The sequence below is a fragment of the Ovis aries genome, chromosome 6 (assembly GCF_016772045.2).
Source record: "Ovis aries strain OAR_USU_Benz2616 breed Rambouillet chromosome 6, ARS-UI_Ramb_v3.0, whole genome shotgun sequence".
Classification (NCBI taxonomy): Eukaryota; Metazoa; Chordata; class Mammalia; order Artiodactyla; family Bovidae; genus Ovis; species Ovis aries.
Window position 1 is genome coordinate 84,545,537 of NC_056059.1, and position 22,451 is coordinate 84,567,987.

General features: G+C 37.2%; 1 protein-coding gene across 1 annotated transcript in view; it reads right to left on the minus strand.

The window, feature by feature from the left end:
* LOC101121267 (transmembrane protease serine 11G-like) overlaps positions 1–13,566 on the minus strand; it is a 39,712-nt gene extending 26,146 nt beyond the window's left edge. Inside the window, exon 1 of the mRNA XM_012180076.4 lies at positions 13,465–13,566. Within this exon, the coding sequence (XP_012035466.2) occupies positions 13,465–13,475 (11 nt within the window). The 5' untranslated portion in view covers positions 13,476–13,566. The remainder of the gene's footprint in view (positions 1–13,464) is intronic.
* Positions 13,567–22,451: the final 8,885 nt, after the last annotated feature.

The following is a 22,451-nucleotide window of genomic DNA, read 5'->3' on the forward strand; positions in this document are numbered from 1 at the left end:
CTCTTTCAATGTTACAACCTTTACCAAAGTACATCTTCAGGTTATTTCACCTTACATGGCTCTCTGAGCATCTATTATTTTTCCTGGAGCTTTTGCAAATGCTTTATTTAATCAAAATGTTTGTCAGCCAGTGAATCAATGTGCACGCATGCTAAGTCACTTCAGTTGTGTCCTACTCTTTGTGACCCCATAGACTGTAAGTCTCCAGGCTCCTCTGTCCATGGGGTTTTGTAGGCAAAAATACTGGAGTGGTTGTCATGCCCTTCTCCAGGGGATCTTCCTGATCCAGGGATCGAACCCATTTCTCTTATGTCTCCTGCATCGGCATGCAGGTTCTTTACCACTTGCACCATGTGGGAAGCCCAATAATTCAAATATGAGGAATAAAGTGATTTTTCTGCACAGCAGCCACAACATGATTTGAAGGGCTTCTGGTCTCTGAGAGAGGTTACTCAGCAGAGCAGTTAAGAGAATAGTTTCTGTAGCCAGCCTACCTGAGTTTTTATCCTGACTCCCCACTGCAGGACCTTTGTGCCATTCAACTTCTTTGTGCCTCAGCTTCCTTATGGTAAGATAAAAGTAATAATACCCACCTTGTGGGATTAATTGAAAATATTAAATGAGTTAATATATGAAAAGTCACTTAGAACTGTATCTAAAACAAGGTGAGGACTTAGGAGTTTGGATTATTTTCTTTTTTTTTATTATTGAAAGCAACTGAAAATGTTAGCAAGAGTTTGTACATAAATGGAGTGGAGTGAGCTGGTGGAAAGTTTATACTAGATATTGGATGTACTGTTCATGAAAGAAAAAAGTGAGAACTGGTGTCCAGGACTTCAGAATCTGAGTGATGACACTAGGCACAAAATACACAGAGACAGGGAAGCAGTCTGGGAGACTAGCAAAGCCCCGATTTTATCTATGGAGAGTTCCAGCAGATAAAATCATTCTATCTGGGTTGAGGAAGGACTTTAGAGCCTTCAAGAGAAATCATAGGTTTCAGAAGTAGACGCTATGTGGTGAACACATTTTGATGCTCACATGGTGAGCATCCATGAGGAAAGAATTACTGGGCAAAAATAATGGGTATGGGAAAATTCAAGGCAAGATAATACAGATAAGTCATCTAGCTGGGGTTTTAATTCATCACCTGAGGAAGATGGAATAACTCTGGAAGAAAGTTGTTATGCAAATATCCGTAGGCGGTGGTGTTATTACTCATGATAACAGTGGCTGAACAATGATAATAATGATCATTTCAATTGTACCACCAGACATTATGAGACTTTCACTAAATCTGTAATGTGGATAGACTTATTCAAAGTTGTGTAAAAGATTAAGTGATTTGCGCTTTCTTTTATGCTTCATTTTCTGACAAGCTGTGTGTATTGTTTACGTAACCCCACATAATGCAAATAAGAAAGATGTAATGTTTCATAGATAAGTTGATGGATGTCATAATTAAAATGTAATTAAAATAATTAGTGTATTAGTTGATAAGAGTCCAAAAGGAAATAAACAAGGTCAGAGAGTGTTACTCTTCAGAGCTCTGCTCATTAATGCAAATTTACACGGTGAAACTCTATGAGAAGCTGTTCCTTGAAGGGAATTTTAGAACACTGAGGTCATTAAAGCCTGATGAAAACCAAAAAGAGGGCATATGCCATTGACCTGGGCTGTTGAAGAAGATTGCTGGAGCAGTACTTCCCACCCACTTTGGCTTCAATTTTTCCTGATTTCCTACTAATGTTTTCAATTAAGCATCATTTATCTTTAATCATGTCTCTTCCTACTGATATTTATGAATAAATTTTGACCTCTGCAAGGACACAGGTCTTCTCTGAACATTGAAATATGTCCTAACATGTTAGCTACAAATCCTTCCTAATGAAAGAGTTCGGTCACTATATCTGAGCATTGGGAGATAGTTTTATTTGAAAAAATGAAGTTTAAAACATGAAAAGACAATTAACTGAGGATTTTCTTGAGTCAGAAAGAATTACTGACGGAACTGTTTGATACTGCTATAGAGGTCTCATGAATGCCAAATTGGGGGGATGGTGAGAGGCAGGTAACTGACAGCTTCAGTGAGCAATAGCTCTCAGGAGCTTTTATATTTAATGAAAATACCCTTTTGAGCTTCTAGAACATTTTGGTGTCTTCCCTCCTTCTTCTTTCTTTTTGTCTCTTTCCTTCCTTTATTTCTTTAATAGCTTTATTGAGATGTAATTCACATACCATACAGTTCACTCACTTAAAGTATGCAGTTCAGTTGTTCTCAGTGTGTTCACAAAAGTTGTGCCACCATCATCACAATCAATTTTCAAACATTTCATCACCCCAAACAGAAACACCATACCCGCTAATAGTCATTCTCTGTTTTCCCCTAACCTTTCACTGTAGACAACCACTAATCTACTTTCTGTCTCTGTGGATTTGTTTATTATGGATATTTCATATAAATAAAATCATATGAAGTCTTTGCTATCTGTCTTCTTTCACTTAATGTAGTATTTTCAAAATTCATCAATGTGGTAGCATGTATCACCTCCATATGGTTTTCCGTAATGAAAGGTAAAGCTTCATTTCTTTTTATTGTCAAATAATATTCTATTTTATGGATATACTATGATTTATTTATGTATTCATCAGCTGATGGACGTTTGAATTGTTTCTACTTCTGGCTATTATAAACAATGGTTCTGTGAACATTAATGTTCAAAGTTTTATGTACATGGTTTCATTTCTTTGCACGTATATCAAAGAGTTGAATATGGTCATATGCTAAATCTATGTTTAACATCTAGAGGAACTGCTAAACTTTTCCAAAGTGTCTATGCATTTTACATTCCCATTGACAATCTAAAAATGTTAATTTTAATCTAAAAATTTCTCCACATCTTCACTAATCTTTTTTTCTTTGCTGTGCTGTATTTGTTTTTGAGTTTCCCTGGTGGCTCAGATGGCAAAGAATCCACCTTCAATGCCGGAGGCCTGGGTTCGATCCCTAGTTTGGGAAGGGCCCCTGGAGGAGAGCATGGCAACCCACTCATGTATTCTTGTTTGGAGAAGACATAGACAGAGCCATAGACAGAGGACCCTGGAGGGCCACAGTCCATGGGGTCACAGAGAGTCAGACACAACTGAGTGACTAAGCACAGCAGAGCACAGTGGTTTTTATCTTTTCTATCTTCTAGTTTCTTCTGACTCATTCTTATATCACTCTTTTTCCACTTGAGTCTGTTCATTTCTTATTCCCATCACCTTTTACTTCCTTTTACCTTTTAATCAAATAGAGAAAGCAAATATATGTATTAACAATATTATTTGCAGTTTTCTAGATTACCCATTCTCTGAAACCTGAAATCACAGACATCTTCCTCTCAAAAACTCCTTTACCTCATCAGTCACTGCTGAATTGTCTTTCTTATTTGTCTTTTTCCCATTTGCTTAATACCATCCAACCTTAGGCTTTCATTGTATCTTATCTGAAAAAGCAGAGTGGCCATTAATAGATTTCTTTATCTCCAGATGATTTCCTATCAAATATTTATGTTCTACAGTGTAGCAGTGAGAACTATCTTCTAAATATACAGCTCTATTAATGTAATCCCCTTGTATAAAAACTCTCAGATGTTTATCATTATGTAGACTGTACTTGTTAGATTAATATTCATTCATTCATCCAAGAAATACTTAAACAAGCCAAAGAGTAAGATTCAACTCATGAAAGTAAAAACACACTGATGAAAAAAGAGTGACTGGAAGCCAAGGGGCGAGGGTATTTAAGGGATCATCCCCAACGAGATGCCCTTTGAGCTAAGAGGTAAATAGGGAGGAAACATCTAGAAGAACTGGGCAAAGAGCAATCCAATGGTAACAAGTTCCTAGAGCTGGAATAGGAGTGAGTTTGTTGAGTTCCAGGAAGAAATGAACATAGTGTGTTGGATCACAGTGGGTCTAGGGAAATGTAGAAAAGGTCCAGCTAGAGAGACAAGCAAGGACCAAATCATGGGGTTCCCTGAAGTCCATGGCAAGGTGTTATTAATTCTAAGGGTTTATAGGAACCCAGTGGGCAGTAATATGGGAGGGATGTTGATATGCTTTACATTTTGTTTAAAAAAATGTCTTTCATTTGCTGTGTCTAATTCACTTTTGGGTTCTTAACGTATAGTGCTTCCCTTCACATGTGCTATTCTCTTTCTTACAGCCCCCACCCCTGTTCTACCACAGCATCCTCTACCTAAAATATCCTCTCTCCCTCTGTGTTTCTAATCTCCTTTTCTCCAGTGGCTGACATTTCCATTTGTTTATTTCTTTTTCAATTTTTTAAAAAGATAGTTTGATGACCAATTTTAAAGTTTTTATTTAATTTATTACAATATTACTTCTGTATCTTTTTTTGGCCCTGAGGTATGTGGAGTCTTAGCTCTCTGACCAGGGATTGACCCCACAGCCCCCACATTGGAAGCTGAAGTCTTAATTACTGAGCCTCCGGGGAAATCCCTGGTGTTTCCATTTCTGAAAACGTTTCAGTGTGCTGTTATAAAGCCTTCTATAACGGCCAAATCCATTAATCTATTCACAGCTATCTCACTCCAATTAACAGCTACCTTGACGCTTCCTCTCCTGCCTTGTTGCTGTCTATTTTGTTATAGTGATCATGTCCTATTTTATATTATGGCTGTTTGTGCCAGTGACCTTGTCTTTCTCTCTACCTTAGCTGCCCACCTTCATACTCAAACTCTATATCTCGTCATTACCAAGAGCTTCTATTTCTCCCCAAACTAAATTTTAATTTAGTCATCAAACTCTTCAATTGTCATGACATATCCTTCTGATTTACTGCCTTAGTACCCTGACTTTAATCCCACTGAGATTTATAATTCACAGAACCTACCATCTTTTCACTGCCACTCTCCTGTTGACATTGGTCTCTAGCCTACCATAAATCTTATTATTGCTGTTCGGTCACTAAGTTGTGTTCAACTCTTTGTGACCACATGGACTGCAGCACACCAGGCTTCCCTGTCCTTCACTGTCTCCTGGAGTTTGCTCAGATTCATGTCCGTTGAGTTGGTGATGCCATCTAACCATCTCATCCTCTGCCACCCTATTCTCCTATTGCCTATGGTCTTTCCCAGCATCAGGGTCTTTTCCAATGAGTCAGCTCTTAACATCAGGGGGCCAAAGTATTACAGCTTCAGACATCAGTCCTTCCAGTGAATATTCAGGGTTGATCTCCTTGTTGTCCAAGGGACTCTCAAGAGTCTTCTCCAGCACCACAATTTGAAGGCATCAGTTCTTTGGCACTCAGCCTTCTCTGTGGTCAAACTCTCACATTCATCTAAACCAAAGCCTTTGATTGTGTGGATCACAATAAACTGTGGAAAATTCTGAAAGAGATGGGAATACCAGACCACCTGAACTGCCTCTTGAGAAACCTATATGCAGGTCAGGAAGCAACAGTTAGAACTGGACATGAAACAACAGACTGGTTCCAAATAGGAAAAGGAGTACATCAAGGCTGTATATTGTCACCCTGCTTATTTAACTAATATGAAGAGTACATCATGAGAAACGCTGGGCTGGAGGAAGCAGAAGCTGGAATCAAGATTGCCAGGAGAAATATCAGTAACCTCAGATATGCAGATGACAGCACCCTTATGGCAGGAAGTGAAGAAGAACTAAAGAGCCTCTTGATGAAAGTGAAAGAGGGGAGCAAAAAAGTTGGCTTAAACCTCAACGTTCAAAAAACAAAGATCATGGCATCTGGTCCCATCACTTCATGGCAAACAGATGGGGAAACAATGGAAATAGTGGCTTTTTTTATTTTGGGGAGCTTCAAAATCACTGCAGATGGTGATTGCAGCCATGAAATTTAAAGACACTCTTTGGAAGGAAAGTTATGACCAACCTAGACTGCATATTAAAAAGCAGAGACACTACTTTGTCAACAAAGGTCCATCTAGTCAAGGCTACAGTTTTTCTAGTGGTCATTTATGGATGTGGAAGTTGGACTATAGAGAAAGCTGAGCACTGAAGAATTGATGTTTTTGAACTGTGGTGTTGGAGAAGACTCTTGAGAGTCCCTTGGACTACAAGGCCATCCAACCAGTCCATCCTAAAGGAGATCAGTCCTGGGTGTTCGTTGGAAGAACTGATGTTGAAGCTGGAACTCCAATACCTTGGACACCTCATGTGAAGAGCTGACTCAGTTGAAAAGACCTTGATGCTGGGAAAGATTGAGGGCAGGAGGAGAAGGGGACGACAGAGGATGAGATGGTTCAATGGCATCACCAACTCAATGGACATGGGTTTGGGTGGACTCTGGGAGTTGATGATGGACAGGAAGGCCTGGCATGCTGTGGTTCATGGGGTCATAAAGTGCGGGACACAACTAAGTGACTGAACTGAACTTACTGAAATCACATCCATACATGACCACTGGAAAAACCATAGTTTCTTGACTATACAGATTTTTGTTGGTAAGGTGATATTCCTGCTTTTTAATATGCTATCTAGGTTCTTCAGAACTTTCCTTTCAAGGAGCAAGCATCTTTTAATTTCATGGCTGCTGTCACCATCAGCAGTGATTTTGGAGCTCAAGAAAAGAAAATCTGTCATTGTTTCCACTTTTCCCCCTTCTCTTTGCTGTGAAGTGATGGGAGAAGATGCCATAGTCTTAGTTTTTTGAATGTTGAGTTTTAAGTCAGGTTTCTCACTCTCCTCTTTCACCCTCATCTAGAGGCTCTTCAGTTCCTCTTCACCCTCTAATGAAAATATGTGTGATATGATAACAAAGGATAAAAGATATTCAAGGAGAGATTGATCCAAATTGTCCAATGTGGTTAGGAATTCAAAAGATAAAGTTTAGAATAACTAGTGGATTAAATAATAGTGGATCACAGGGACCACAACAGGTGAAGGAACAGAGTAGTAAACCAAAGTTACAACCTAAATGTCAAGGGTTTGAAGAATAACTGGAAGAAATGAGATGAAACAATGGATACCAACAATTTTTTATGAGTTGAATTATAGATTAGAAGAGAGAGAAGTTATGGGGTTGATGGAAGATTTTTTTTCTTTAGAATATTTAAGTTTTGAGTATACTTGAAAAGTGAAAGTGAAAATATTAGTTGCTTAGTCGCATCCAACTCTTTGGGATCACACCAGGCTCTTCTGTCCATGCAATTTTCCAGGCAAGAATACTGGAATGGGTAGCCATTCTCTTCTCCAGGGGATCTTCCGGACCCAGGAATCAGACGCAGGTCTCCTGAATTACAGGCAGATTCTTTACCATCTGAGCCACCAGGGAACTTGTAGAGATGCTGAAGTTTGGAGGAGGACTGAGTTGAGAGCACAGCTGAAGGATCATGAATTCTAAACTATTAAGTTCACACATATAAAATTGCCATTTGTGTAGGACAAAAGTGCTAATATATTGACAGCTTCATATGGTTCAATCTAATATATTGGAGAACTTGAATAAACTGCAGCATCCTCTTGAGAGTATGAATGGATATAGGTAGGTTTGTTGGTTTCAGATAAGGAAGCTGAAGGAATTCTCATCTAAGTGATCATCAAAATATATCTTAGAAATAGAAACATGAGAGGACAGGTGGTGAGAACTGGCAGTTTGAGGAGGCCAGAGAAATTGAAAACAGTAATTATAGAAAATGAGAGCATAGAATAAGGGGATGTAATGATTAGAGCTGAGGGCTCAGATGAACAGGCACTTCAAACACATTTGTTGCACTCCCAGTGTTCTGTCTTGGCAGAGGTGAACCATTGTTCAGAGGTATATTCTCTCTAGAATTTATCCAGGTATAAATGATGAAGGAAAATATGCAGCAAGAGAATTTAGTGGAGTTTAAGACATTGAAAAATTTGTTCCATTGATGAATTTAAGGATCACAAGAGAAACCAAGAGGAGTGTATGTATGTGTGTGTGATGTGTGTTTGGTGGAGGTGGCAAGCTGAAGGATAGGAAGAGTTCATAGACTGGAAAAACCAATAAATAATAATTTTTTAAAACTGGATGCTTTATACACTAGAAGTAACTGAGACTGTAAGAAGGAAGGTTAGGATAGTGATAATTGTCCAAAAGTATGATTCAGAGAGTCATGACAAAGTCTGGGGTGTGGGATGAGAGTAATATTTGAAGAGAAGTTTATAGTGATGAGACAAGGAAATGAATGAGTAGGATTTCAAGGTCAATCAGCATAAGCACTGAGGCTACTTAGGGTAAATGTAGGGCTTGGAGTAAAGAATGATATAGGGAAGCAAGTGTCAGCCTTTAATAAATAAAGGCATTATCATAGGTCCGTGAGGACAAAGATGAGGAAGGAAAGGAATGCGAGCAGAACTGTGTGAGCCTCAGAGTAATAAAGTGGTTTACAGGGATGTAGAAAGGAATGATCTGAGGTGGCATTAAGCAGTGAAGACAAGGCAAAATCTTCAATAATAATCTCTTACTTGAGAGGGCTGTAAACAATGTTGTGTCCTGACGAAAGATTACATTTCAGTTTTACAAGGACATAGGCAATATTCCGAGAAAAAAATTATCTGGGACATGGAGTAGTTGGTAATTATGGGATGGTACTCCAGAAATTGTGCAAGTGTAGAAAATAACTTATTCTAAGGAAATAGTTTTGAATGTATGCAAAAATTAGCCAGAGGGTTGTTCATTATTGCAGTGTTAATTATAAAATGAGTGTTAATGATTCCAATATTAAAAACATTTTAAATATGGATAATTTATCATATTTTCCTGTAAAAAATACACAATAGATAAAATAGATATGTTTGTATCTTAACTCTTATTTTTAAAAATATATATTAGAAAAAAGACAATACAAATATATGTATATTATATGTATCTATGTTCTGATAAAGTTTTAAGTGCATTTTTGAACTTGAAAGAAACATCAGAGATATTAATTACTCATTTGGGGGGTCATCAGTCATCTCACCTTTTTGATATCTATTCCTAGTACTACACTGACAATGCTGAACTTCTAGGACATAAGGTACTATTAGAGAAGCTGAGGAAAGACTCTCACTTAAAATCATGTTTGATTTTTAAATTAAAATCATTAGTCTCTGATTTCTACATTGATATGTTTTCACTTGACAGAGTTCTTTTATGCCTATTGATATAAACCATAAACCTCATTTAAACAATCATTGTGGGAAGTAAAATTTACTGATGGGTGTTACTACATGAAAAGAGATTCTAGGTGGTTGCCAGAAGTAGGGATCGGATGGGAGAAATGGGTGAAGGGGATCAAAAGGTACAAATTTCTAGTTATAAAATAAATGTTATGAGGATATAATGTACAGCATAATTAATAATAACATATTTTGTATCTGAAAATTACTAAAGTACATCTTAAAAGTTTTCATCACAAGAAAAAAAATGTAACTATGTATGATGACAGATGTTAACTAAACATTGTGGTGATCATTTCACAAGATATATTAATGCTAATATTACATCATTACATCATACACCTGAAACTGTAAGGTTATATGTAAACTGTATCTTAATTTTTTTTTTTTTAAAGAAAGAGACTTCAATATTTCTGTGTGGGGTAAAGAGGAATGTAATATTACTTAGAACATCACTGTAAGAATGCAATAATCCAGGAAATCTAGTTCATAGATACTCATTTTCAGGAAAGAAAAAAGGACTAAATATTATAAATATATTTCTCTCTCTCTCTCTCTCTCTATATATATATAATATATATATTACAGAAATATGTTCTCTCTCTATATATATACACAGAAATACAAAATATTTCTGTATATAAAGGAGTCTTTAAAAATAGTATAAAATCCAATTACGTGGATATTAAGATAACAGAAAATATTCAAACAACCAGTAGCTGATGAGTTGTTAGTTGGAAATTGGTCCCAAATAAATTTGAAGAATGAATAATGGTTCAACAAGCATTCTACTTTGTATTGGCATGCACAACGAGGAATAAGATATGTTTCCTTCATATTAGCCATGGGTGACAAAAACGAATAACTAAATGTTTGTTTGGGTATTCCAAATGGAAAAAGTCCTCTGGGGCTTAATTACTCTGGGGCGTGGATCATCAATGGAAGGAGTAGAGACAGCTTTTAAATAACACCTCTTCCAACTCTTCCCAGCACCCTCATCCTTTACTATTCCTGTGAGGCACAAAGCCAAAGAAAGCCAAGGCTAATATGGCAAAACTCTGTAAAGTAGGCTTACTGGCTTATCTGAATAGTGGATGGGACTGTCAAAGTTTTAAGGATTTTGGTCCTGGAGGTGAAAAATTTGAAAACCTTGAAAATGGAAAGTAATAAGAATGGAGAGATCTAAATGGTTTGTTAGTCTGTTAACCAGATGTAGGTCTTTTGCTTTTCTCTGATTTTTACTTCAGTCTTTTTTTTTTGGTCTCTTTACATCACTTTCATTTCTCTCCTTACTTTTCTGGTAGATTTCTTTTTCCATTAACCAGCTGTAACACTGAACCAGAACTGAAATTTACATAAGTCTTAAAAGAAGCTGAATTAAAACTGTAGGTTTAACTCTTAGATGAAAACATAGCCAGAACACTCAATGACACACTCAATGACACAAACCAAGCAAGATCCTCTATGACTCACCTCCTAGAGTAATGGAAATAAAATAAAAAGTAAACAAGTGGGAGCTGATTAAACTTAAAATCTTTTGCACAGCAAAGGAAACTATAAGCAAGGTGAAAAGACAACCCTCAGAATGGGAGAAAATAATAACAAATGAAACAACTGACAAAGGATTAATTTCCAAAATATACAAGCACTTCATACAACTCAATACCAGAAAAACAAACAACCCAATCAAAAAGTGGGAAAAAGACCTAAACAGGCATTTCTCTAAAGAAGACATACAGATGGCTAACAAACACATGAAAAGATGCTCAACATCGCTCATTATTAGATAAATGCAAATCGAAACTACAATGATATATCACCTTACATTGGTCAGAATGGCCATCATCAAAAAGTCTACAAAAAATAAATGCTGGAGAAAGTGTGAAGAAAAAGGAACAATTTTGCACTGTTGGTGGGAATGTAAATTGATACAGCCACTATGGAAGACAGTATGGAGATTTCTTAAAAAACTAGGAATAAAACCACCATATGACCCAGGAATCCCACTCCTAGGCATATACCCTGAGGAAACCAAAATTGAAAAAGACACATGTATCCAATTGTTCATTGCAGCACTGTTTATAATGGCTAGAATATGGAAGCAACCTAGATGTCCATCGACAGATGAATGGATACAGAAGTTGTGGTACATGTACACCATGAGACATTAGTCAATCATAAAAAGGAAAATATTTGAGTCAGTTCTAATGAGGTGGATGAACCTAGAGCCTATTATACAGAGTGAAGTGAGTCAGAAAGAGAAAGATAAATATTGTATACTAATGCATATATACAAAATCTAGAAAAACGGTACTGAAGAATTTATTTTCAGGACAGCAGTGGAGAAACAGATATAGAGAATAGACTTATGGACATGGAGAGAGGGGAGGAGAGGGTGAGATGTATGCAAAGAGTGACATGGAAAATTACATTACCATATGTAAAATAGATAGTCAATGAGAATTTACTGCATGTCTCAGGAAAGTCAAACAGGGGCTCTGTATCAACCTAGAGGGGTGGGATGGGGAGGGAGATGGGAGGGAGTTTCAAAAGGGAGGGGACATATGTATACCTATTACTGATTCATGTTAAGGTTTGACAGAAAACAGCAAAATTCTGTAAAGCAATTATCCTTCAATTAAAAAATAAATAAAATTTAAAAAAACTTTATGTTTACTTATTCCCATCTTTTCAATACCAAAAAAAAAAGGTGACTGGTACAGAGCAAATAGATCTTGCATAAATACATGACAGTTAAATATACTGAAGAGCAAAAAATAATTTGATTAATTGAATTATCATTATTAGTATAGAATCATCATATTTCCCCTACAGATTAGAAATACTTTGAAGTAAAAATAAAAATATTGTTAATAGTATCATCACTATGTTTCTATTACTGTCCATTTGAAAAGAAAATCCTAGTGTGTGCCTGTTCTAGAAATAAGATCAATTAAGTGGGAAAAAGTTTTTATTTGTTTAATTTGTTTTGTTTTTTTTTAACCACCTAAATCTTAATTTGTGTCTCTAAGGTGAGCAAGGAGAAAGGGAACATTTGGACTGATTGTAAAGACTTTTTTGGGGGATTGTGGTCCAGAAATCCATGTGTTTAAGTTTTATAGACAATATTCTATTATTACCAATGAAGACAAGAGTGCAACTCCAGGCAAAAGTCATTAGAAAATACATCTGTAATTCCTTTATTACCTTGAGCTGTTTGTACTTATTGACATCATATTTGTGTAGGAAGAATTAATGTTCCAAATGAAACATTTGGAAAATGTAGGAAAATGAAGAATAGATCGGATAGGGAAATGGAGGTTAAAGCATTTAAGCTTTATTTTCTGTAGATTTCCTTCCAAATTATTAAAGAACAAAATCTTAGAATTATTTATTCACTTATCACTATTTTTTGCTTTTCACTTTTTATAGTCATATGTATAAATTATTCTTATACTGTTCTTTAATTTTTCATTTTAAAAGACAAAGAATTTATCAAAGGTCATTAAAGTTCTTATTTTCTTTTTGAAGTTTTAATAATATTTATAAATTTCAGAAGAAGGGCTATAACATAATACTTCCTATATGACTTATATGGAGAAGGAAATGGCAACCCACTCCAGTACTCCTGCCTGGAAAATTCCATGGATGGAGAAGCTTGGTAGGCTACAGTCCATGGGGTCGCAAAGAGCTGGACACAACTGAGCGACTTCACTTTCTTTCTTTCTATAGTTCCTTTTGGAGAAGGAAATAGCAACCCACTCCAGTACTCCTGCCTGGAAAATCCCATGGACAGAGGGGCCTGGTGGGTTGCAGTCTATGAGTCTGCAAAGAGTCAGACACGACTAAGCAACTAACACACACACAAATACAACTTATATATTTCTTCTATTTTCAGTGTATCTATTAAATGCATAATTTAGAAAGATCACAAACAGCATTCTAAACTGGGATGAGAAAACACTTTATTACTTTCTCCATCTTTCCATGTTGAAAACTTACACAATTTTACCTCAGGCTCTGTATTTTTTCCTCCCTTTCTCTGTTATTATGTCATTTTCACATTAAATTTAAATTTCCCAATTAAAATCCAACATGTGGAATTTTCAGATTAAAAAAAAATTGTTAGCATGGTTTCCTGAAATAAAGAGTTTTAACATTACTATGTTACTATTTTCTCCAACAGTAGAGGAAAAAATAACTATTAAATCCACAAATCAGAATAATTCCTGAATTGGAAGCCACAAATATGAAACATATCTTTTAAACATGAAATAAAATTAAACTTACTGATACATCATCCACTGCCAAGAATACAAACTCTTCCACCTCTGTGCTGCTTTGTGATTTCTCGTCAAATGAGTAGCACTCTGGGCATTCTTTCAGCTGACTAAAGAAAGGATACTTAAAGGATTTAAAATAAACTAGTTGAACAAGTTGGGATGGGTAAACTTTAACCAATAGTGTGACTTGAGGTGAAGAATCACTTGATAACCTTTGTCATAGCAAGTAAGAATTTCCTGGTTCTGGCTAATTAAATGAGAAAATATTGTGTCCAAGACCTAAGCAACACCCTTAATACTTGGAGCAGTTTTGTGTTTGTCTTTCAAGAGATGGTACTCTTTGTTCTGAGTCAGGACAGTCTGGTCTTCAGGCCCTGCCCTTTTCCCTTGAAGAGACAGGTGTGAAACATGATCAGATCAACCTTTGAATAAGATCAAACTTTTTCATAAAAGGTTGGATAGCTGTTCACTTGATTTTATTAGTGCAATAGTGCAAGACATGTCTGGATCTGGCCCAGTAATTCTTTGGTGTCTGCTTAAAGAGGGATCCAACTTTAAGATGAGACAGTGAAAATATATTGATGTTTGTGCCAATTGCCATTTTCAAGCGCTCTCCTAACTCACCTTGTGATTTTCTTTGTAGCTAAAATAGCACCTGGGCTTCCTAGATAGCTCAGTGGTAAATAAACTGCCTGAAATGCAGGAGATATGTGCAGGAGATGTGGGTTTGATCCTTTGGTCAGGAAGACCTTCTAAAGAAGGAAATGGCTACCCACTCCAGTATTCTTGCCTGGAAAATCTCCTGGACAGAGGAGCTTAGTGGACTATAGTCCATGGTGTCACAAAAGGGTCAGTCATGACTAAACAACATCAGCACCTACTTTCATTGACTTAAAGTTTTCTTTTCTGTAGATCAGATCCTTTTTTTCCCCCCATTGTGTCTTTGCCCGTATACCTAAATTATTGTTTCCTCTCTTTGTAGTATAGTTCTTAACTAAAAACCCACCTCACTGTAAGATTCAAGACATTTAATTAGAATCTGACTACACAGGGTTCCAAATAGGAAAAGGAGTAAGTCAAGGTTGTATATTGTCACCCTGCTTATTTAACTTATATGCCGAGTACATCATGAGAAACGCTGGACTGGAAGAAACACAAGCTGGAATCAAGATTGCTGGGAGAAATATCAATAATCTCAGATATGCAGATGACACCACTCTTATGGCAGAAAGTGAAGAGGAGCTAAAAAGCCTCTTGATGAAAGTGAAAGAAGAGAGTGAAAAAGTTGGCTTAAAGCTCAACATTCAGAAAACGAAGATCATGGCATCCGGTCCCATCACTTCATGGGAAATAGATGGGGAAACAGTAGAAACAATGTCAAACTTTATTTTTTGGGGCTCCAAAATCAATGCAGATGGTGATTGCAGCCATGAAATTGAAAGACGCTTACTCCTTGGAAGAAAAGTATGACCAACCTAAATAGTATATTCAAAAGCAGAGACATTACTTTACTAAGGTCCGTCTAGTCAAGGCTCTGGTTTTTCCTGTGGTCATGTATGGACGTGAGAGTTGGACTGTGAAGAAGGCTGAGCGCCAAAGAATTGATGCTTTTGAACTGTGGTGTTGGAGAAGACTCTTGAGAGTCCCTTGGACTGCAAGGAGATCCAACCAGTCCATTCTGAAGGAGATCAGCCCTGGGATTTCTTTGGAAGGAATGATGCTAAAGCTGAAACTCCAATACTTTGGCCACCTCATGCGAAGGGTTGACTCATTGGAAAAGACTCTGATGCTGGGAGGGATTGGGGGCAGGAAGAGAAGGAGACGACCGAGGATGGGATGGCTGGATGGCATCACGGACTTGATGGACATGAGTCTGAGTGAACTCCAGGAGATGGTGATGGACAGAGAGGCCTGGCATGCTGTGATTTATGGGGTCGCAAAGAGTCGGACATGACTGAGTGACTGAACTGAACTGAACACAGGGTCCCTAGACTTTGAGAGCCTATGTTCCCCCCAGGATGTTTTCCCCTAATTTCCCCACTGTCCAAATAGCCCTTGACCCATGTTTTCCCCTCAAGCAGGCATCTAGTTTTAGTTTTGATTATTTTCAAAATATTTCTTCTGCTAGATAATGAAAGATTTGAGGCCAGAAATTGTGATGTCTGTGAATGAATGAAATTTTCAGCACTTCTGCAAACACTTTGACATTCAATGTTTACTCAGTCTTTCTTTTAGTCAATTTGAAAATCAACATTTGAATTCATATTTCAAGTTCCCTTTTGCTTTGAAAATAAGTTTTTGGCAAAGCAGTCACATATAATTACAATGAATAAATGAACATATTGGCTAATAAATTAAAAATTCTATTCATTTGTCCACTTTCTGTTCATGTAAAACAAATTGCTACAAACTTAACCACTTAAAACAATAGCCATTTATGATCTGTTTTTCAATCTGTTGGACAGAGGTCCAGGTGAGTTCAGTGTTGTTCCCTGCTTAGTGTTTAAAGACTAAAAGCATGGTGAGGGCTCAGCTGGGCTCCTATCGGGAGGCTGTGGTAAAGAATCACTTGCTGGCTCATTTAGTCTGATGGTAGAATTTAGTTCATTGCAGAAGGACTAAGGTCCCTGTTTCTTTGCTGCCTGTCAGCTTGGGCTGCCTTCAGTTTCTAGAGGCTATCTGCATCCCTTGATAAATGGTCCCCTTTGTCTCCAAGCCAGCAGTGGTACATCTTCTCACACTTGGAATCTGTTTGATTTTTCTGCTGTTCAGAAGAGAATATTCTCTATTTCTAAGGAAATCTACTTCTAAAGGCTTAGACTTCAACCCACCTGGAAAAATCTCTTTTTTTTATTAACTCAAAGTCAAGAGATTAGCAATATTAATCATATCTACATATCCCTTTCAAGAATGCAAACTTGCTAAAGTGATGAGGAAGAAAGAAATTCTATGCAAAGGGAATCATGTGTGCATGTGACATTATAGTGTGTTTACAACACTAAAATACATTTTTAAAAAAATGAAAATTAAGAATAAGAGCATGCCACAGCAATCAGAGCAGAAAAAGAAATAAAAGGAATCCAAATTGGAAAAGAAGTAAAACTCTCACTGTTTGCAGATGACATGTTTTTCTACATAGAAAACCCTAAAGACTCCACCAGAAAATTACTAGAGCTAATCAATGAATATAGTAAAGTTGCAGGATATAAAATCAACACACAGAAATCCCTTGCATTCCTATACACTAACAATGAGAAAATAGAAAGAGAAATTAAGGAAACAATTCCATTCACCATTGCAGCAAAAAGAATAAAATACTTAGAATAAAATACTAAGAATACTATAAAATACTATAAAATACTAAGAATAAAATAAAATACCTAAAGAAACTAAAGACCTATATATAGAAAACCATAAAACACTGGTGAGAGAAATCAAAGAGGACACTAATAGATGAAGAAATATACCATGTTCATGGATCGGAAGACTCAATACAGTGAAAATGAGTATACTACCCAAAGCAATCTATAGATTCAATGCAATCCCTATCAAGCTACCAACGGTATTTTTTCACAAAGCTAGAACAAATAATTTCACAGTTTGTATGGAAATACAAAAAACCTCGAATAGCCAAAGCAATCTTGAGAAAGAAGAATGGGACTGGAGGAATCAACCTGCCTGACTTCAGACTCTACTACAAAGCCACAGTCATTAAGACAGTATAGTACTGGCACAAAGACAGAAATATAGATCAATGGAACAAAATAGAAAATCCAGACATAAATCCACACACCTATGGACACCTTATACGGACACCTTATCTTCGACAAAGGAGGCAAGAATATACAATGGATTAAAGACAATCTCTTTAACAAGTGGTGCTGGAAAACTGGTCAACCACTTGTAAAAGAATGAAACTAGAACACTTTCTAACACTATACACAAAAATAAACTCAAAATGGATTTAAGGTCTAAACATAAGACCAGAAACTATAAAACTCCTAGAGGAGAACACAGGCAAAACACTCTCCGACATAAATCACAGCAGGATCCTCTATGACCCACCTCCCAGAATATTGGCAATAAAAGCAAAAATAAACAAATGGGACCCAATTAAATTTTAAAGCTCTGCATAACAAAGGAAACTATAAGCAAAGTGAAAAGACAGCCTTCAGAATGGGAGAAAATAATAGCAAATAAACCAACTGACAAAGAATTAATCTAAAAAATATACAAGCAACTTATGCAGCTCAATTCCAGAAAAATAAATGACCCAATCAAAAATGGGCCAAAGAACTAAATAGACATTTATCCAAAGAAAACATACATATGGCTAACAAACACAGGAAAAGATGCTCAACATCACTCATTATCAGAGAAATGCAAATCAAAACCACAATGAGGTACCATTTCATACCAGTCAGAATGGCTGTGATCCAAAAGTCTACAAGCAATAAATGCTGGAGAGGGTGTGGAGAGAAGGGAACCCTCTTACACTGTTGGTGGGAATGCAAACTAGTACAGCCACTATGGAGAACAGTGTGGAGATTCCTTAAAATACTGGAAATAGAACTGCCTTATGACCCAGCAATCCCACTACTGGGCATACACACCGAGGAAACCAGAACTGAAAGAGACACATGTACCCCAATGTTCATCACAGCACTGTTTATAATAGCCAGGACATGGAAACAACCTAGATGTCCATCGGCAGATGAATGGATAAGAAAGCTGTGGTACATATACACAATAGAGTATTACTCAGCCATTAAAAAGAATACATTTGAATCAGTTCTAATGAGGTGGATGAAACTGGAGCCTATTATACAGAGTGAAGTAAGCCAGAAAGAAAAACACCAATACAGTATACTAACACATATATATGGAATTTAGAAAGATGCTAATGATAACCCTGTATGTGAGACAACAAAAGAGACATAGATGTATAGAACCGTCTTTTGGACTCTGTGGGAGAGGGAGAGAGTGGGATGATTTGGGAGAAAGGCATTGAAACATGTATAATATCATATATGAAATGAATCGCCAGTCCAGGTTTGATGCATGATACTGGATGCTTCAGGCTGGTGCACTGGGATGACCCAGAAGGATGGTACAGGGAGGGAGGAGGGAGGGGGGTTCAGGATGGAGAACACGTGTATACCTGTGGTGGATTCATGTTGATGTATGGCAAAACCAATACAATATTGTAAAGTAATTAACCTCCAATTAAAATAAATAAATTTATATTAAGAATTAAAAAAAGAATAAGAGGAAAAGGAAAGAGTTACGGTGAGAGATTAAAATGGAAAATAAGAGGATAATCATGAAATTTTTGTATGTCTTGAAACTATATTTTGTCTTTACCCTGTAGGTTAAAGGCTCTTAACTTCTTTTTTGTGCCATAGCCATTGTCATCTTTGGCTCTCTGGTCAAGACTATGGACCCCTTCTCATAATAATGTTTTTAGATGCATAAGATAAAATACATAGGATTATACAGAAAACAGTATATGGCATTATAGTTATCAAACTCTTTTTTTATTGGGGTTTTTTAAAATTTCATTTTAATTTTTTTAACACCAAAAACATTTTGTATTGGGGTATAGCCAATTAACAATGTTGTGATAGTTTCAGGTGAACAGAGAAGGGACTCAGCCATACCTATATATGTGTCTATTACAATTTTGAATAGAAGTAAATATGCTTCTCATTTAAAATGTTAGATAATGGAATATAGCAATGAGTCTAATTACATAATTTCAAAGCTGTAATGAGTATAAATATATTTTGATGCATATCTAACAACTATTAAATGAAATGAAAATATCTATGATTTCTTTTGGTGAAAAAGTCACTGATAAAGCTTATATTACAGGATTGTTGAGGTTTTTTTTTTTTTGCCTATTTTGTAATGGAAAGAAATAGTAAGCTTCTGTTGACAATTAATGAATATAAAGATGATTTTAGGAGTAAAAAGATGGAGGAGGAATAGGTGGACGTGGAGTACATCTCTCTCCATGGATACATAAGGAATACACCTCCAGACACAGAAGTGCATGCAGAACACCAGCTGAGAGTGGACAAGAATACCTGACCAGGGGAAAAGAATATATAGAACCATGAAAAACTCAGTAGAAAGAAGGAACTGGGGGAAAAGCAGGAGTGTTAGTAGGACAGGACCTGCGCTTGGTGGGGGGAAAACTGAAGCAGCGGTCCGATCCCCACATTGGGGCAATTGTCTGAGTTAGAGGAGAAACATTTAAGGCTGAGAGTGAAACAGCTGATCTGAGGCAGCCTAAATGGAATGAGAATCAGACAGTCCTTACAGCAGCCATACATATCCCAGACAGGAACGCTGGTCCCCTGGAAGGTGCAGCGGCTGGGGGCTGGAGTTTAGGGATTGTGGAGCAATCCCAGGGCGAGGACTGCTGTTGACTGTGGAGAGATGGACTGAAGGGAATGTGAGTGAGGAGATCGTGGTGGGAAATGCTGGTGGAAGAAAGCCAGGCAGCCATGGAAGCAAGGTGATACTGCTGAGTCACACATAGCGGATGGAGCCATCACCATAGCCTCTCTTTCCCCACCCGCAAGCATTGGCAGCTAAACAATAAAGAGTGGCCCATCAAACACCTGGCACACGGAACTACAGAGTAGAATCCTAGACAGGGAGACCCCTCTATGAGCCTGACGTGCCAAACAACGGAGAAGGACCCCAGGCAAGGGAGCCCTCTAAGTGCCTGAATGGGTGGTGCTATAAAGACTAGCCAAAGAGGCCTTCTGATCGCCAGCTACAAGAAGCTTGAAAAAAGACTCTGATACAGCCATAATTCCTGCAGTGTAGGCAGTCTGTGTCCCTGCACACTTGATGCCACTAGGGTCCCTGAAAGCCAATCAGCTGTGCCACCTTCATGCTCAACTCTTACTGGGTCAGAGCTACCACAGGCAAAAAAATGTCTTGCATCTATGGATGAAGGGTCATTTCGGTCGTGTCAAATCTTTGAGACCCTGTAGACTGCCTGCCAAGCTTCAATGTCAGGGAGGGTGTTCTCCAAGCAAGAATACTGGAGCCTATTGGCCCATACTGGTTGCCATACCCTTCTAGACCACTATATTTCCTGTGGCCTTAGCTGTCAACTCCCCTGAATACCTGGTGCTGCCAGAACCCCTGTGACTCAAACAACTGCACTACCTCCACATCTGGCCCTCAAAGGGGCAAACCCAAGTCCTCCAGGACAGCCTCAGGAGCAAACCTCAGTGGACAACTCACCTGTAGAAGTGGAAATAAAACCACAGTTGAAATCCAGGGGGCAGTGTGACTAATGAAGACCCAAAACCTTCCCACCAGCTATACAAGCTACAGCTTAAATCCACATGATCACTTAGGCAGACTCTGTGTCTATGGAATATATAAAAGGTCATGGCAGAGTGCCCACAAAATAAAACACACTAGTTCTGATAGCTGTGGACATTGGAGACAAGGACATACAGAAGCAGGACCAAATTAGAATCAGCTGCCCCCACCGCAGGTCCAGAGATCAGCACAGTGTTGGAGGGCATTCTAGAGAGGTAAGGTGGACCGTGACTCCCAGCTAGGGAAAGGACTCTGACAGCAGTGACTCGAGAAAACATTTCTTATTCTTATGTTTTAACTTGTTCTGTAGATTCTTTTGGAATTCCCCCCCCCCCCCTTTTTTCCACCTCTGTTGTAGTTGTTGATTTTATTGGCACTATGAAGTCCAATTAAGATTTTGAGCTTTTTTTCTCAAATTTTTTATTGCTGTTATAAACCTCTGCCTCTATGTAGGGCTTTTGCAGCTCTGTGGAATTTTCCTTTTTGCCCCCTCTCTTTTCTCTTCTTTAATTTTAATTTTTTAAATCTATAATTATTTTCTCTACATTTATTCCTTTGTTTAGTTTTCCTACTCTTCTTTTCCCCTTGCAGTTAATCTTTAATGTATTTGAATCTTCTTTATCTACCTCTATGTAACTTTGCATATCTATTCTTTCTTTTCTTTCTCTCCTTTCCTCTCAACGTATTTGTTAGTTTTATTTTCATTGCTTTATTCCCCAATTGGCACCTTGCTTTAGTTTTGTTTTCTAGTTTTTGCTTTAGTTAGTTTTGTTCTGATAGACCTAATTTTTGGTTTCCTTTGTTTGTTGGGTCAATCTATTGTACTTTATATTTGTTGGACTGTTTTGATTTCACTTATGGGTGTATATGTATATGTGTATATTCAGTCACAATTTTTATTGTTGCTGTAAACCTCTGCTTCTACATTGGGCTTTTGCAGTTCTGAGAAGTTTTCCTTTTTTTTTTTTCCATTCTTCTTTTTTTTTTTTTTTTTCTTTTTTATAATTTTATTTTTTTAAAACCTATTATATTTTTCTACATTCATTCCTTTGTTTGTGTTTCCTGCTGTTCTTTTCCCCCTGCAGTTAATCTTTAATGTATATAAATTTTCTTCATCTACCTCTATTTAACATTGCATATCTATTCTTTCTTTCCTTTCCTCTCAACATATCTGTTAGTTTTGTTTTCATTGCTCTATTCCCCACTTAGCACCTTGCTTCAGTTTTGTTTTCCAGTTTGTGCTTTAGTTAGTTTTGTTCTTAACTGGTAAATATAATTTTTGATTTCCTTTATTCTCTAGGTCAATCTACTGTACTTTATTTTTGTTTGACTGTTTTGACTTTGCACATGGGAGTATTTGTACATATATATATTCCATTATTTTAATCATTACTTGCCTGATTTTGTAGCTGCCATTTGTCTGGGGTTCATCTTTGGCTTCTCATTTTTAGATATTTGTTTTAATCTCACTTAATGCCATAACAAACCACATGTGGAATCTTCATTCCTGACCGAAGATCAAGTAATGAGCCTTTGGAGTGGGAGCACTGACTCCAAGACCCTAGACTAACCCTAGAGAGTATCAGTGAGAACTCACACAAAGGAAACCACCTGAATACAAGGCCCAGCATCACCCAACCACAG